Genomic DNA, 16,173 nt, shown 5'->3' with positions numbered 1-16,173 from the left:
TATACTCCCACACACATCCCGACTCCCACACCTCTCTATCCACCTCTTCACAGAATTCTGCAGTCTGGCAGCTCGTGATTAATTTGCCAAAGAGGATGATGGTCTGTTCTCTGGCTGAATTGGCACTGATTGCCTGGACACTACAAACCCCTCTGCCATTTTCAGCAGAAGGCTTTACCTACATAATTTATAAACATTTTGTCCCCACTACTTTGTTTATTGCTGTATTATTCTGCCATTGTGTATCTCTTGAGGTCCCTTCCAGTCCTAATATTCTATGATCTGTTATCGCCAGCTATAAAATCCCTCTATAGACAAGGAATTTGAAAAATATCAGACTGATTATATGTATGGATAATATTGTTTTCCTTCTTCTAATCAAGTTCCTTGTTCAGTGTTTGATGAAAGTGACCCTGTTACTCTTTATCCTCATCACGTGATAGTTTCCATTACTTCTCCTGGGCGACAATTCCACAGCCTTATGGTTTTTATTGCCTGTGTGGTACTTATTGTATATAGCGCAATAGGTGTGTGTGGTTCTTAGAAACAGGAAGGTAAAACTTCTTGCCCCAAGAACTTTAAAACCTTAATTTGAACAGAAGCAGAACAAACAGTGTAAAGGGATGCAGGCAATTTGGACCCTAGCCATTAAAATAAATTGTAAGAGTTGCCGGTAGTTTTATGTGCTTCGTTTGCTGCTCAGTTCTTCTGCCAGTTCTTGTGGTTTTAAAAATCAGATTCTCCTACTTCCAAAATGTTTCCCCTGCACATTTGCTGTGTGAAAGATCCTGATAAACAGCAGGGGGAATTGACTAACTGGGCAGGGAAACAACATGACTGTCTGTATACAGGAGCAGAGAAAAATGTTTTTCTCTTTTTTTCATTTTAGCGATGTTGATTTTAATTTAAAGTAGTGGAAGATTTTAAAATGTAGAAGGATGTCTGATTCATAAGCTGATCTTGTCCCTTTAAAGGAGAATGTGTGAAACTCAATTACACCTGTGTATCTTCCTTGTGTAAAACTGGAAAGGAGCTTGGAGTTTAGGTGACCAATTATTGAACAAAATGTGAATCGGGACCTATTAATGATGATAATTATTATTAGACTTCACCTTTATAGACTGGCTTCATCTAGAAGGACCTTAAAGATCTTTATAAACTGTGTACTGGGTGCAACCTATTGAGATGCCGAGAGACATTAGGAGATGCCCAGCGATTATGTGGATGAGGAATAACCTCCTTTCAGCAGGATATTGCAGATGGGAGTATGTTGCCTTCAGTGATTGTAACAACATCTGGAATTTTTTAATTTAAAAAAATAGACCATAATTAGGAAAAACAGAGTTCTGAAAACCTCAGAAAGGCAGCTTGGGCTATTTACCCTGAGTATCTTGGCTTAGCAGGAAATTTGGAAGCAATTAGAAAATACAAAGTCATCTATTGATGGGATACCTGAGATCACAGCTTTATTCATCACCACAGATGACTTGTTTTGGCTAAACTAGTGCATCGTATACAAAACCCAATGGTTTTTCCAGGAGCACATTGGGGGGGAGGACAGGAGGGAGGGAGGATGTCACTTAGTATAGATGTTGAATTTTATTCACGCTTTCATTTTCAAACCAATGCCCATGGATCCAAACCACAGACTTTGCGCTGCAAGGAAGAAAAGCACTGGACATCTCCAACCCACTTCAAAGCTGCTTGATGCAGAAACAGACCGAAGGTGTTTGGTAGGAGGTGTCATGAAGGGGTCACCACCTCACTTTCTCCTGAGCTACAAAGTCATTTCTGCCTGAATTATCTGAACGATGTGATCTATGATTGCCAATTAAATCAATTCAAACCAATCCCTTGTATCATAGGGAAGAAGAGGGCAAATCCAGCTGTGAAACATGAGAGAATGGAGACTCTGCCACTTAGATTCACACAAAAGAAAACATAAAACACATCAGAAGCTGGAGAATTCTGGGCAAGAAGGTACTTTACATTCTGTGGAAATTTTTTTTCTAAATTCCAGGAAAACACTTGGAGCTCTGGCCTCTGGAAACAAATGCAAATGGTAAGGTAGTTTTAAAACTGTGCACAGGAGATGCTCAGACAGAAAATTCAGGTCCAGGAGTTGGTAACAGGATTTATGCAGTAATGCCAACACACTGCTGGAAATGTACCCACTCAAATAGCCCTGGAGTGTACATCTCAGCCTAACGGGTCTGGAGCTCAGCTTTTCTGCTTGGGATTCCTGGGTGCTTAATGACAGAAATGATACTCTTTGGTAGCAGTAGAGATGTGTATAGCCAACCCAAATACAGACTATCCTTCCAAAGTGTTGTAAGTGAGGGAAAAGTAATCCTTAAACCAAAATATCACCAGGCTATTTAGTGATTCTTCAACTGTTATACACACAACAACAAATAAATGAAGGATTAGATAGTGTCTCCATGTGCCGGCAAATTCTTCTCATCCTTTCCTTACCCAAAGAAAGGGCAGACCTAAGGCTGTTTGGATTAGCACAGTGTGCTGCGACGGTGGGTCCTTTCCAAAGCACTGCCCTTTGTGTAATCTGATTGCAGCAGAAAACACATGTAAATGTTTTGCTCCTTCTTTTTCCTAGTGGAGAAGATATCTTGATTAAGAAGCAATGCCGAGGATTGTGGACAAGAGGAGGCACAAGCAGTTTCCCGCACAGGTGTTAATAGGTGCCAAGACTGTCAAATGAAGTATTTGATTTAGTATAGTGGCAGGAGACAGTTATTGCCACGCACACCTACAATCACATCTCTAGTACAAGTGAACTTGACTCCTGCCATTCCCATGCAATGGCAGTATGCGCTAAAGTGGAGCATCTCTGTCTCAGCACAAGTCAGCATTGCCGCTTCCTCCTTGGACAGTACAGCTTCCTTGAGTCTGTCTTCTTGCTAGAGATGATACCCTGCTACTAAATTCATTTCTGGTTCTCCTCTTTGCCAAGTGCATCGAATCTGTGCAGGGAACTGGAGATCTACCTGGAGTGCTAACCATCCTGCCAGTAGTCTGACTCCCCCAACTCCTGCCTCTCATGCCTGGCGCCTCCCTATAGCTAGCGTGTCATATGTGTGAGCATATTCTGATACAAAGCCAGGGTTGGAATTTGGATTCCTACTTGCTATACCAATCTGCTTCATTGGCTATCCCATCTCCTGCTGTGCCACGTTAGACCACTGGCCCCTTTAGCCCCATACCTTGTTTATGTATCACTGGAAAGGTGCTTAATGCTTTGCAGATGGTGAGAATACAAGGTCTCTGTCTGGACATCTGACACCTACATTCGATAATGTACAGAAAAAGGGGGACGGGAGGGCTGTGCCATAAAAGCCCAGGGATGGAGCTATGGGTATGTTTGGTAGTTGTGATTGAGGGGTACCCAGCAGCTTGATAACTTGTGTTCCAGGGCGGCACAGGGGAGGGGACAGCAGGAATCTGACAGGAAGAGCATTCCTTCCCCTAGGAGAAGAGGAAAGGTGTCCATTTGGAGAAGGGCACCAGGATGTACTCTGCTTCCCAAGGGCAGCCTAAAGGGACACCTTGATCCCGGGCCAGGATTGGCAGCACTCACTTTCCGTCCACAGGGCAGGAGGGCCCCTATGGAAAGGAAGAGGCCAGACATAGTCCTCAGGATAGCTCAGCAGGATGGAAAATGGCAGAGAAGATGGATGAATGTGTTATTGTTGCCCCCTGTGGCCCCTCTAGCAGCTACTCACAGTTTGGGGCTTGTGCATGTTTCAGCTGGGAATTGAAATCTCTGGTCATTCAGTATTTGGGTGCTGCAATTTTGTTTATTGATAAATAACGTACAAAGCTGGCTGGCTGTGGCCAAATAGCAAGAAACCGCTTCTTTTGCTCGCAGCACCACAAATGCTCTTTCTAGCCTGCACCTTTGCCCAAAACCTCTACCAGGATTTTTCCAGGGTCCTTCGAGCTGTGTCGCTCCCTCAGTCTGTTATTGTCTGACGTCAGTTTCTGAGATCTCTCTCTGCACATATTCTACGGTTCACATATACCTTGGCTATGTCGATACTTATGCAGAAGTTTGAATTAAGATGGACAACTCCAGCTGGTATGTATGGTCATGCCAATTTTCTTCCACAATTTGATCTGAGGAATTGGGTCTGGCCCACGAAAGCTTGTCACCTAATAAACCATCTTGTTAGTCTTTAAAGTGCTGCATAGTCCTGTCTTTTGTTTCAGCAAGACCAGACTAACATGGCTACATCTCTATTACAACTCCAGCTACGTTATTTTCAAGAGGCCAATGGGAGCAGTGTTGATCTTCTGGGAAGTGAAGACCTTAGCTTCAATGGCACACAGCTTGCGGCAGTGTTAGCTGAAGGGTGAGTTCACAGGTATTAATCTCAATGGGTTTTTAATCAACCCAGCTCATAACATTAATTTCTAGCATCTATTGCCATTGCCATTCAGGGTTCCCAATATAAAAAAAAAAACTTTAAACCCTACATCAGATCACCCAACCTCACCAGTGGCCCTAGATGTGACATGCTGTAGCTAGGGTTCAGTACCTCACCCCAGCTACCTGGCTGCATGTAGAGCCTTTATGGACAATGCTAGTGGAACACAAGGCTGATGACTCCATGTTCTGTGGAATCAATGTGTGTGAATCTGCCCCTACCATGTTAATGAGTCCACACCCCTGACAGCCCCATGAGGAAGACCCAGCAGGCAGAAGAGCCTCTCATTGCACGGGTGTCTCTGGGCTCTGTTCTTGGGAGGAAAGGGGGGTTGTTTGAGTTCCTTCGTGTTGTTTTCTTGAGGAGCGGAGAGCCTGCTACCTGCACATCCCGAGGGTGCAATGACACCTTGCTGCTCTCGCATACATCTCAAAGCCCAGGCCAGGCTTCTCTACACCCCACAGCCCTACAGGTGGACGGCCCTGCCCTATGTGGTATCTATGGTAAATCAACAAAGGTCAACAAAATGGGCCCAATGTCAGCAATGTGCTAATGGTATGTCCTTATGCATCCTCTTCATCAATCCCTGCTGGACTCACAACCCGGTGGGAGAGCCTGGCCCTTCAGTGAGCTGCATATCCCAGGTGTGAGCTGGTTGTCTTCCAGGGGCTGTTACTGGGGGGCTGGGCCTGGCTGTGCACTGCTAGTGTTAATGGGGTGGGAGTGAGAAGGGGGTAAAGCAGCTCATCTTGGATGGCTGTTTGGTTTTTTCCCCCCAAAGATGCTGTTTGTATTGATAGATTTTTGGATGATGCGCTAACAAAAAAAAAAAAAATCAATGTCCCACTGATTGTACCAGGAAGGGCAGTCGATTGGTGAAAAAGCTGCAGCAGGCATATTGGGAAATAGATTTTTCTGCCCTCCAGACATTAGCTTTAAATTCTTTGAAATGAGGGGAAAACAATCTGTGTCAGAAATGAAAAAGTAAGGAAGTTAATGTGTGCCTCTTTTTCCACTTTTTATTGTTGGTTTCCAGGATGCTTTTGGAGCTGCATGGGGACCTTGACCAGTGAGTTCCATTTGCAGGTCCTGTTTTATCTGCCTCCCTCTGGCTATGTCCACACTACAGAGTTTTTTTGGAGCTTCCACACCTCCAGCAGGTTTTTGCACAAAAAACTCAAAAGAACAAAAGGGTTTTTCTGGCATAGGTATTCCTCATTCTATGAGGAAGAACGCCTTTTCCGAAAGAGCTCTTTTGCACAAAGGTGTGTGTGGATGGGGAAGAGGGCTTTTTTGCGCAAAAACAGGAAAGAGGAAAAAGCACAGGTGCCCTGGTGGCCATTCTGTGGATAGATATCAGAACTTACTTTTGAGAGAGTGTCCATACAGTGTGGACGCTCTCTTTCGCAAAAGCGCATCGCTTTTTTGATGTGCTTTTGCAGTGTGGACGCTGTCTTGCGCATGAAGTTTTTGCAGAAGATCTCTTCCAATAAAAGCTTCTTGCTCAAGGAGCCTGCAGTCTAGACATAGCATCAGTCAGGGTATGTCTACACTGCCACCCTAGTTTGAACTAGGGTGGCTAATGTAGTCATTCAAACTTGCAAATGAAGCCCGGGATTTAAATATCCCGGGCTTTATTTGCATGTTCCTGGGCGCCACCATTTTTAAATGCCAGGTAGTTCGGACTCCCTGCCCGTGGCTACACACGGCACAGACTAGGTAGTTCGAACTAAAGCCCCTACTTCAGACTACCATTACTCCTCATTGCCTAGCCCATGCTGCGTGTAGCCGCAGGCAGGGAGTCCGAACTACGGGGCATTTAAAAATGGCGGCACCCGGGAACACGTAAATAAAGCCCGGGATATTTAAATCCCGGGCTTCATTTGCAAGTTTGAATGACTTCATTAGCCACCCTCGTTCGAACTAGGGTGGCTAGTGTAGACATATCCTCAGGGAGGGCAGAATTTCAGTATATTAATCTATAGATGTGTCAACCCGGGGAAATACACATTCCTCAGTGTCCCCCAGCCTAAGTGCAGGGGCCTCAGCGGTTCTAAGTAACCCATCACTACATGCAGTAGATACAGCTGCTTGAGAACACTGTTGACATTTTTGTTGCTGAGGGCAGATGTGGGGCAAAGGGTTCTGTAAGTTTGTTGTTGAAAGCTGCAACAACCTAGTATTTTCAAAGGGGCTGCTCTTTGAGGTCATTTGCTCTAGGGCAGTAATGAGCAATTATTTAGGGGGAAAACAACATGAAGCATTTGTGAGCTCCTCAGTCCTTAAAAAGGTTGATAGGCAATAGACACACGTGCACACACGTTCACAACCCCCCACTTAGCCACCCAGGGCAGTCTGCTCAACCTGGAAACAGTGAGTGCCCAGCATCTGGTGAGCTCCCTTGGTTATCAGCTCTCCCAGGGAAAAGCAGAGCAGGAAATTTAATGCTGTTTTTTTTTTCTGCTTTGGATAATTGTGCCTCAGCCTTTCCAAACAAAATGCCTCTCTCTACCTTTCTTTCCTGTGGGACCACTTGTACCCAGTCCTTTGGGTGGTCTTTTATTGCAGGTTTTTATCCATGCTGTGGTTTGACTATAGGCATGTCTCCAGAGAACTGAAAAACTTCTGCTTGCTCTGTCCTGCTGTAGAGAGAAAATGGAACTCCCAGAGCCTTACTGAGATAAAATAAAAAAGAGGGAAGAAAATGAAGAAACCTTAAATAACAGGAGGGCTTTTCATCCCCAACGAGCTGGAGGTTTGATTTCTACTTGCTTTTGGCAGCTGCCTGCATGAGATCCTTGTAAACATGTGCACACTACAGAGCCATGCATACATTGGCTTGCAAGCACGCCTGTGTAGAATTACCACTCTAGACTGCCTGATCCTGCTGATGGGGTCACATACCTGGGCAGGGCTCTTTGAACACAATTTTCACTTTCTAATCCTGACTGCGCCATTAAGAGAGTCAAAGGTGGAAAAGGCTTGTTGGATCCCACCAAGAGAAGAGACTGCTATCCATGCTAGATAATCTAGTTCCTGAGACTTCGTGGGAGCCTAGTTCGGTCCAGGGGCTGTTCGCAAACTTTGGCCACACATATTTTACAAGGTTTTGCCAGCATAGAAACGTTTGGAAGTATGGAAAAAATCACCTCCTTGAGTCATTGCTATACCAGCAAAACCCCAGCTTCAGACGCAGCTGATACCAGCATAAGACTCTTGTTCCCAGTGTGGCTCATGTTGTCTGGGGAGATGGTTTGACTATACCATCAGAAGAATGCCTTTTGCTGGTATAAGCTGTGTCTCCACTGGTGGGCTTTGCTAGTGTAGTTGTAGCCCTTAGTCTTGTAGGCTGAATGGCTTGATGAAAGCAACTGGACAACAGAGAAATCTGCCTGAACATTGCCGCTGCTTGACACCCTCTTCTGCTAACCCCTTTTGCAGGGGAAAGAGGCTTAGGGAAGCATGCCTGTGCTGAGGGATCCCGAGGGTAGCTGTAGGGTCATGGGGTTGGAAATCCCGAGAGTGTCTATAGGGCAATCCACATGGACACCCATACCACACCAGGGGCCTTTGCCATATCTCCTCTCTCAGTGACTTGACAGAAGTCTGTGAGGACAGGCTTTGCCCGTTTCTTACAGGGGAGAAACGTGTGGTCTCTGGCATTTTGCCTTCCAAGGACATTGTCTTCAGTCACTTTTGTTATTTTCAGCCACTCCTCCCCTAGAAATAGGCCAATTCCACCTCCAGGAGCTCATAACATAAGAACAGCAGACTGGGTCAGACCAAAGGTCCATCTAGCCAAGTGTTCTCTCTGTCGACAGGGGCTAACTCCAGATACCCCAGAGGGAGTGAGCAGAACAGGGAATCTTCAAGTGATCCCTCTCCCATCACCCATTCCTAGTCTCTGACAGAGGCTAGGGACACCATCCCTGCCCATCCTGGCTAATAGTCATTGAAGGACCTAACCTCCATGAATCTAACTAGCTCTTTTTGAACCCTGTTAAAGTCCAGGCCTTCACAACACTTTCCACTGACTTCCTGTGCTTCTGAAAGTCTCACTGGTTCCCAGGGTAATCTCAGCCCATGGTGGAGCTCTCAGCCAGCCCTCTAAGAACTGGGCAGTACTTTACAGTCTGCACACTGCCACTCAAGAGTTTTTACAGTGAGAGAAGCAGCCCACTGCTCACTGAAGAGCCAGGCAGGACTCTGGGTCTTGCTGCTGCCTGGTGGTCAGATGGCCTTTGTCCATGAAGGGCTGGATTGTCCAAGAGCTCAGCATGGCGAGTGCTGGCCATCTGAATCTATCGATCACTCGCTTGTCTTGTGTGTGCCCATCTGATGAACAGAGACAGAAGAAGAGAGGAGAGGGCTGGTCACTCTATATGTTTCAGAACAAGATGCAAAACAAATGTGTCACCCAGTTATTGGTGTTCTGCATCAAAGGGACATGAAATGCTTTTTACCTGCCAATGCCTGAGGCTCTGTGTTTCATCTGCAACAGTTAAAAGCATCACTAACACCTAGGAGAGACAGAGGGCACGCTGCTGGCCTTGCTCTGGAGTGGCGTGAAATCATCACCCTTAGCTGTAGGGGGCAGCATGAAAACCCATCCTCAGCCTTAATAGTGACAGGATAGTCTAAGGGGGGTATTCGTGTATGTGTGTGTGTATGTGTGTTGGGTAGGCTGGTGAGCAAGCAAGATTAGATTATGCAGCTGGCAATCCATTGAAAGTATTTTAAAAAGTATAAATATGTAAAAGAATAGGAACATGCTTTCCCCAAGAGTCCCTCAGGGGTGGCTGCTGACTGCTTCTGTCATGGCAGAGGTGGGTTGCAGGGAAGGAGCTGAAAGAGGATAGGGTAGTGACTTTGCAGATTAGAGGGTGCTTTGTGTATGTGGGGCAGTGTGCGTCAAAAAATGCAGACAACCTGGGGGGAAGTGACCAAATGGGTGACCAAGGTCACATATACCATGTGTGCAGAGATGGTATCCATGTGACAGATAAAGGTGCCACATAACTGGGAAATGTGTCACAGGTCTGTGGTCCCTGTCACCTGCTCACTAATCCATCTCCCTGGGACATGCTGTAAAACAAACAAGGACTGGTCCCATAAACAGAGAGGTTCTCTGCTTGCAGGCAAGATAGTCCCTATCTGTCTATAGTAACAGAGCACTTGCAGCTCATTAGCATTAATGCAGAGTGGGGTGTGAGCATGGGAGACCGGAATCAGGCATGTTGTTTGGAGTGGTGTGAAAGGGAGAGAAGCAGCAGCATTTTTGCTAGCCGTGCCAAGCATGTTGCCTTTAATCCTCCGTCCCCTCAAAAAGCATTGACTCTGGCCCTCCTCAAAGGCCACAGACGCAAAGGTGTTAGACTGACCACATAGGATGGGGGCAAAGCATTTCTCCCTTCTGGGCCTTCACACAAGCTCTGATCTGACCTGCTCTTGCCTGTTATCCAAACTAGTCTGGGGCCAAGCTGCCCAGAGATCAGGCTCTTCAGCACGAAAGCCTGAGCAAACAAGGCCCTGGTTAAAAGAAGGGATCTGCAGGCAAAGTGTTCTCCAACCCCTAGCAGGAACACAGCATTACTTCCCTGTCACAGACCTCGTCTCCTTTACAGGCGGAGAGAGGTGCTCACATGCAAGTCTTTGGCTGGGAAACCTGCGGCTCACCCTGCCTGCCTTGGGAAGGGGCAGGAATGTCTCGTCCACTCTTTGTGCCTTTGCAGATCTCCTGTCTAGCTGTCTTCTCCTCTTGCTGACTTGTAAGACCCCAGCCTGCTGGCCTCCACAGGGCACTAAGCGAGTTAGTATGGAGGATGCTCACAGACTCTCTTCCATGAAACACAGCATAGTTCAGAGCTCTGAGGCAGAGAGCTGACACAAAGCAGCTCTCACTCTGGGAAAGCTTCCAACGCGGGACCCAGCTGGTCACCAGAATCCTTTGGGTTCCAATTGCAGCCTTCCATGCTGAAACCTACCAAGTAAGTTTCCAGCTTTCAGGTGGGCTGCATGGCTGGAGGTGGGGAAACATGGGGCCATTCAGCTCTGAATGTGGACACTTGAGTTATGTTGGTAAGTGCGGTCAGTCGCTCTCTGCTTGCACCCTAGTGCAGCCATCGCCTGTGCATGCTTCTCCACACACCACTGCCATTGCTCCTCAAGACTGATCTGCACCATCCAGGCAGTTCCCCTCCCCCAGTCAAGCATGCACCTCGATCTTGAGCACATCTCCCCTCCCCCCCAGTATGGGACCAGTATGTGTTGCAGGAGCAGCCAGAAACCCCACAGGAAGGACCCTGTTCTGCTGAGCGCTGCATAGGCACATGGAAAGATGTGGTCCCTGCCCCAAAGATCTGCCAATGCACTGAACAGCAACCAAGCCAGCAAGAGTTGAGTGCTGTGTGTGATCAGCTTGGAACATGGTGATCCGGAGCGCAGCTCCCAGCACCTCTGCCCAAGGGGGCTTTGGACTCTGTTTTAACAAACACTTTTTTAGCATTCAACTCACAGAGCCCAGCCAGCACCAACTGCAGCCTCTCGGACTGCGCAGCAGCCTGCCCCTCCATCTCCAAACAGGACAAAGCAGAGACACAGCAAGCCTGGCTTGCAGCCTGAGCTCATGTACATCTTCATCAGCATTACAGCCTGAGCCGAGATTTATTGGCCGGGCCCCTCAGGAGCGAGATGGCGGTGGTGGGGCTGGCCTGGTTTTATTATAGTATTTAATATTGCCTGTTGCATTTATTTGGAAGTGTGCTGATTAATGACATAATAGAACTGAACCCATTATTCTTACATGTAATGAAGAGTTGTGACTAAAAGTTAACGGACCATTTACCACCTTCTGGAGACTCTGCAGCTGCATTTCCACAGCTGCATCCATTTCAGTAAATACAACGAGCAAAGTCACACTGAATACTGACTTATTGCTGCAGCATCCCGCTGTACTCAGAGCACAGGGCGGTGGGATCCCAGAGATGGTCAAAGCGCCTGTCCTGTCACTCCCCAACCCCTACCTGTTGAGAGGATAGGGAGCAAGTCTGGGTCTCCTTTGGGGCTGCCTGGGTAGAGTGTGTCCTTGGGTACTTGTTTGTCACAGGCCCCTTTCCTGGTGGTGCCTCTGGCAGATGTGCCATACACGGCCCTCCTTGGTGTGTTAGAGACCAGCTGATTTGAGCAGTGGGCCAGGCAGCAGCTACATCAATAAACCCTAGACTCAAGGGAGGCTGACAACAGAACATGTGATTGGGACCAGCATCTGGGGCTCCGGGTCCAATAGATTCAACATGCAATTGGCTCCAGCATCTGAGAGTAGGGCCAGTGCAACATGTAATCCCTGGGAATGCAGCTCAACCCCAAGAGCTAGTGGCTGGCACTGAACAGGGATAGGGTGACCCATGTGGCTGATTGAGGAGTAAGCCTTCTGGGTCCCAAAGAGGTCACTAGGCAGGTGACATTGTAAACAGTGGGAGTCCCCTGTTCCCCACCTTTTCCATGGGCTGGAGTCAGACAGTTTCTCTGCTTGCTACTGCTCTTGAAACAAGAGCTGCAGATGCGTTGTTTGGAAGGCCAGGCAGTTTCCCTGCTGCTGCTGTAACCACCTCCATATCCGCTACTTAAATGCTGCTCTGCCACTTCCCACAGCAAACTCTCCTTTCTGAATCCCCAGGTATCCCTGTGAAGTGGATCCCTGTGCCAGACTGTTTTCTCTTTCTCTGGAGGGGCAAGCACACCCCAGTCCCACAGCTGTACTGACAAAGTGTGATGAGATCATCCTGCTTGGGATGTATATGACTAGTCGACTAATCACCTCCCTCCCTCCCCCAGCTGCCTCTATCAGAGAGAGGCAGCAAGGGGCGGAGGGAGCCAGCTTAAAAGCAGTTCCTCCCAGCCTTGTCTCCATGGGGGCAGAGGGTGGGGGTGCAGTGGGGAACTGGTGGCGCTTCCACCGTTGAAATGTAGCAAGACAAAAGCAGAAGCATTTCAAGGCTATGTCTACACTTGCGGGTTGTTGCGCCAGAAATATGCAAATGAGGCTAAGCGTGGAATATCGCTGAGCCTCATTTGCATACCTAATGAGCCACCATTTTTGTAAAAGAGGCTCTTGTGCCAGAAGGAGTGTCTACACTGCCCCTTCTCGCTCAAGAAAAACCCTCTTGTGTAATGCCCTTATTCCTGAAAATAATCAGTGTAGCAGCATTGCGCAAAAGTGTTTTTCTTGCGCAAGAAGGGGCAGTGTAGACACTCCTGGCGCAAGAGCCTTTTCCGCAAAATGGAGGCTCATTAGGTATGCAAATGAGGTTAAGCAATATTCCACACTTAGCCTCATTTGCATATTTCTGGCACAACAACCTGCCAGTGTAGACATAGCCCAGGAGCAGGGGGCAAGCAGGGGACTGCCTGAATCCTCCACTGGCCCTGCGCTCCCGGCATGCACTTTGCTTTGGAAATGTACAAGAGCCTGGGGATGAGGCTCTTGCACATTTCAAAAGCAGGGAGCATGGGACCAGCAGAGGACTGCTTGAGTCCCCCACTGGCCCCATGCTCCCTGCAGCATTTCTACCTTTGAAATGTAAATGGCTGTTCCTGCTCCTTCAGGGACAGTCTTCATCTCTTCCAGGCCCAAGCACTTGCACTCACCATCTCCCTCATTTGGACCACTTTTTACCAGTCATCCAAGAGTTTCAGGCACACCCGAAAGGTGCAGGGAGCTGGGGATGCGGCAAAGTGGAATGAGACAGGCTCTGCCCTTATGCCCGGGCAGTGGCCCAAGACCTGTGCTGTCCAGGGTTCATGACACTTTCTCATGTGATTTCCTTGCGTAATTTAGTGGGTGCCAGTGATTTGCTCAAGGGCACATGGGCTTGCAGTACCAGTGTACAGACCTATGACAGGGACGTTAAAGCAGAATGTCAGGAAGGCCCTTCCTTCCACTCTGTTCACTTTTTATCCTTAAAGTAAGAGACCCATTTATTTGGGCTGCTTTGCATCGACAGTTTCATGTGCCCTTACTGTCATTATACATGCAGAGATGGTATTGGCGTGTGCACTCATACCTGCAAGCACAAACGTGGAGTGTTAACTAGCAATAAGAAATGCCTAAGCTTCTCTTCCAGCCTCTAAAACCAGGACCCAAATGCATGAGAGCAATGTGTGCTGCCGGATTAGGACCATTGTGCTCAAGAGCCTGCCCCACTCCTCTGAAGGTCCAGGAATTGACATGAATAACCCAGAAGGGGAGACATTTTTCTGTCCTGTCCCCCTGAGTCAGCTGGATTGCACAGCTGTAAGTGAAAGTGGGATTTGGCCCATTCACTAATTCAGAGCTGTGCGTACCCTGGATTTCATCTGGGCTGTTTACTGTATTAAGTAGGAGGCACAGGCAGTTGACACTTCACTTGTTCCTATCTGCATGAAACTTTATCATTCATTTCATTCTCTTTTATGTTAGCTTCCTAGAAGTAAAGAAGAAAATCATGAGAGGTAACTGTGAGGGAGTAGGGGACAGCAAAGGACATATGGGTATAGAAGGGAAGCAGATGGCCTATCTGACTAAACCACATCATATAAGTTTATGAGTCAGGCAGGTGCTCTTTCCTGCTGTTTTATAGTGATGTCTTAAGGATTTCCCTTTTGATATATGAGGAAGAATCATCAGCCGAGCCCTTCTCTATCAGAGGCTAATCCAAAAGTAAATCACGCCAAAGCAGTAGGAGAGAGGGCTTGCACAGCGCCCACAGCACAGATATTCTTTTTCTATAAATCATCAGTCATGTTCTTAAGAGATTATGCTGGAAAAAGCAAACAATATCGAAAGGTCAAATACAAATAGTAAAAATGAAGCTACTTGTTACCTCTCTCTTTCTGCTCACAGTGGAGAGACTGCTCAGCCCTGGTGCAGGAGAGCAGGTTTGGGTCAGTGAGGGCAGATTTTCAGTCAGGACCAAACTACATGCAAACAGCACCAGCCAAAAGCATGGCTGCTTTTACTGCATGTGGAGACGTGTGTGTTGGGAGAGGCCTCGTCTGACATCACAGCTGATATGAACGTAAGAGCAGCCATGCTGGGTCAGACCAAAAGGCCATATAGCCCAGTAGCCTGTCTTGACACAGAGCCAGTGCCAGGTGGTTCTGGCATTTGGAGTTTTAGGAACACTTGGAGCACGGGGCTGTGTTTCTAACCATCTTGTTTAATACCCTTTCAGGGAGCTATGCCCTAGGCACTCCGCAGGAACTTAAAGTTCTTTGTTGAGCCCAGTTATATTTTTGGCTTTCACAATATCCCCCTGTGACGGGGCAGACGGCCCAGCCGTGCTGCCCCGCACTGAGATAAATGCGGGATGGGCGACGGGGCAGACAGGTGGGATGACAGGCGGCAGCAGGTCGGCTGTGGAGAACGCTGGGGCCGTGCCGCTCGCGGTTATGGCAACTGCGGCCGGAGATCGGCGGCCCGGGCAGATGCACCACGATGACGTCTCTCGTGATGTCATCCGGGAGCGCCCGGGAAGTAGGATGGCGCGCGAGGGGGCGTGGCCAGCCGGAGACGCCAATCTGCAGCCCTTTCAAAAGGGCCGGGGGCAGGAAGACAAGGGGGGGAGCGGCCGGGAATGAGAGCATCCCTCCACTCCTCCAAAGAGGCAGATCAGTGGGGAGCAGCTGCAGCTGTCCATCCCCCTGAGAAGGCTGCCAGCGGTGAGTCTATCCCCACGCTGGAGAACCAAACTTTGAACGGGGAGAAGTGACCCAGGGCAGCACCGTGGTCCCCGTGAGTGGAGGGTTTAGGGTCTCAGCCCCCTCCACTGGCAAGGGACTAGCATCCCTGTCTTAGGGCCCTGGGTCGGGGCTCAGAGAGAGGGAGGGCCAGAGCCCCCTCCCCGATCCCCAGCAAGTATGCGAGTCAGATTAGGATTGCGCCTAGTTATACATAGTAATTGGAGCGGCCTCGTGGGGAGAACCCCAGACGTGGGACAGCTTCCCACCTGAACTTGGGGTGGGTCACGGTAAAAGGGTAACACGTGGTGGAGAATGTGGATATCATCCTAGCCCCGTTTATGGGGCCGACAAGAAAAGGGGGGGGCCATAGTAGAGCCCGCCCCGAATAATAAATTGCTGATTCCCTAAGCAGAAATGGAGATGAACAAAGTACTTGAATGACTGGTGGAGAACCAGAAACAATTACAGCAGCAACAGACACAGGCGCTGCAACAAATCCTGGCTAAGTTCCAGGAGCAACAAGGCCAGATGGTCAAGGAGCTGCGAGAAGCCCTGACGGGGACAGGTGTCACGGGTAGTGGGTCCTCCTTACTGGGAAGTGAGGAAGGTACAGTGGGCATACAACTACCGATACGACTGACCAGTCTTGGACCCGAGGACGACCCCGAGGCCTTCCTCGTCACCTTTGAACGGGTGGCCACCGCCGCAAAATGGCCGCAGGACCATTGGGCGACACTCTTGGCCCCTTACCTGTCGGGTCTGGCTCAGCTGGCGTACCGGGGGATGTCGGCGTGAGATGCGCTATGTTATTACAAAGTAAAAGAAGCGATCCTGGATCAGCTCGGAGTCTCCCCCGAGACACACCGCCAGAGGTTGTTGGAATCCAGATACAACCCGGGAGAACGTCCCAGGGCGGTGGCCCAACAAGTCAAAGAGGCCGGGATGCGGTGGCTCGAGCTGGAGAACAAGTCCGGAGTGCAGGTGGCAGAGACCATAATCCTGGAGCAGT

At 48.6% G+C, this 16,173-nt stretch overlaps 1 protein-coding gene across 3 annotated transcripts in view; it reads left to right on the top strand.

Annotated features, from left to right (window-relative positions):
* Positions 1-16,173, top strand: part of MN1 (MN1 proto-oncogene, transcriptional regulator) — a 215,046-nt gene that overhangs the window by 132,127 nt on the left and 66,746 nt on the right. The window contains exons 2-3 of one of the 3 annotated variants that reach the window (XM_075898903.2): positions 1,866-1,980; positions 2,615-2,956. The exons of 1 other annotated variant lie outside the window; for it this stretch is intronic. In XM_075898903.2, the coding sequence (XP_075755018.2) occupies positions 1,866-1,945 (80 nt within the window). In that variant the 3' untranslated portion in view covers positions 1,946-1,980; positions 2,615-2,956. Of the gene's footprint in view, positions 1-1,865; positions 1,981-2,614; positions 2,957-16,173 lie in introns of those variants that run through there. One more of the 3 variants, XM_075898906.2, reaches the window with a different exon arrangement.

This window comes from Pelodiscus sinensis, chromosome Z (assembly GCF_052426305.1).
Source record: "Pelodiscus sinensis isolate ZL-2025 chromosome Z, ASM5242630v1, whole genome shotgun sequence".
Lineage (NCBI taxonomy): Eukaryota > Metazoa > Chordata > Testudines > Trionychidae > Pelodiscus > Pelodiscus sinensis.
This window is presented reverse-complemented; position numbering and strand designations above follow the sequence as displayed.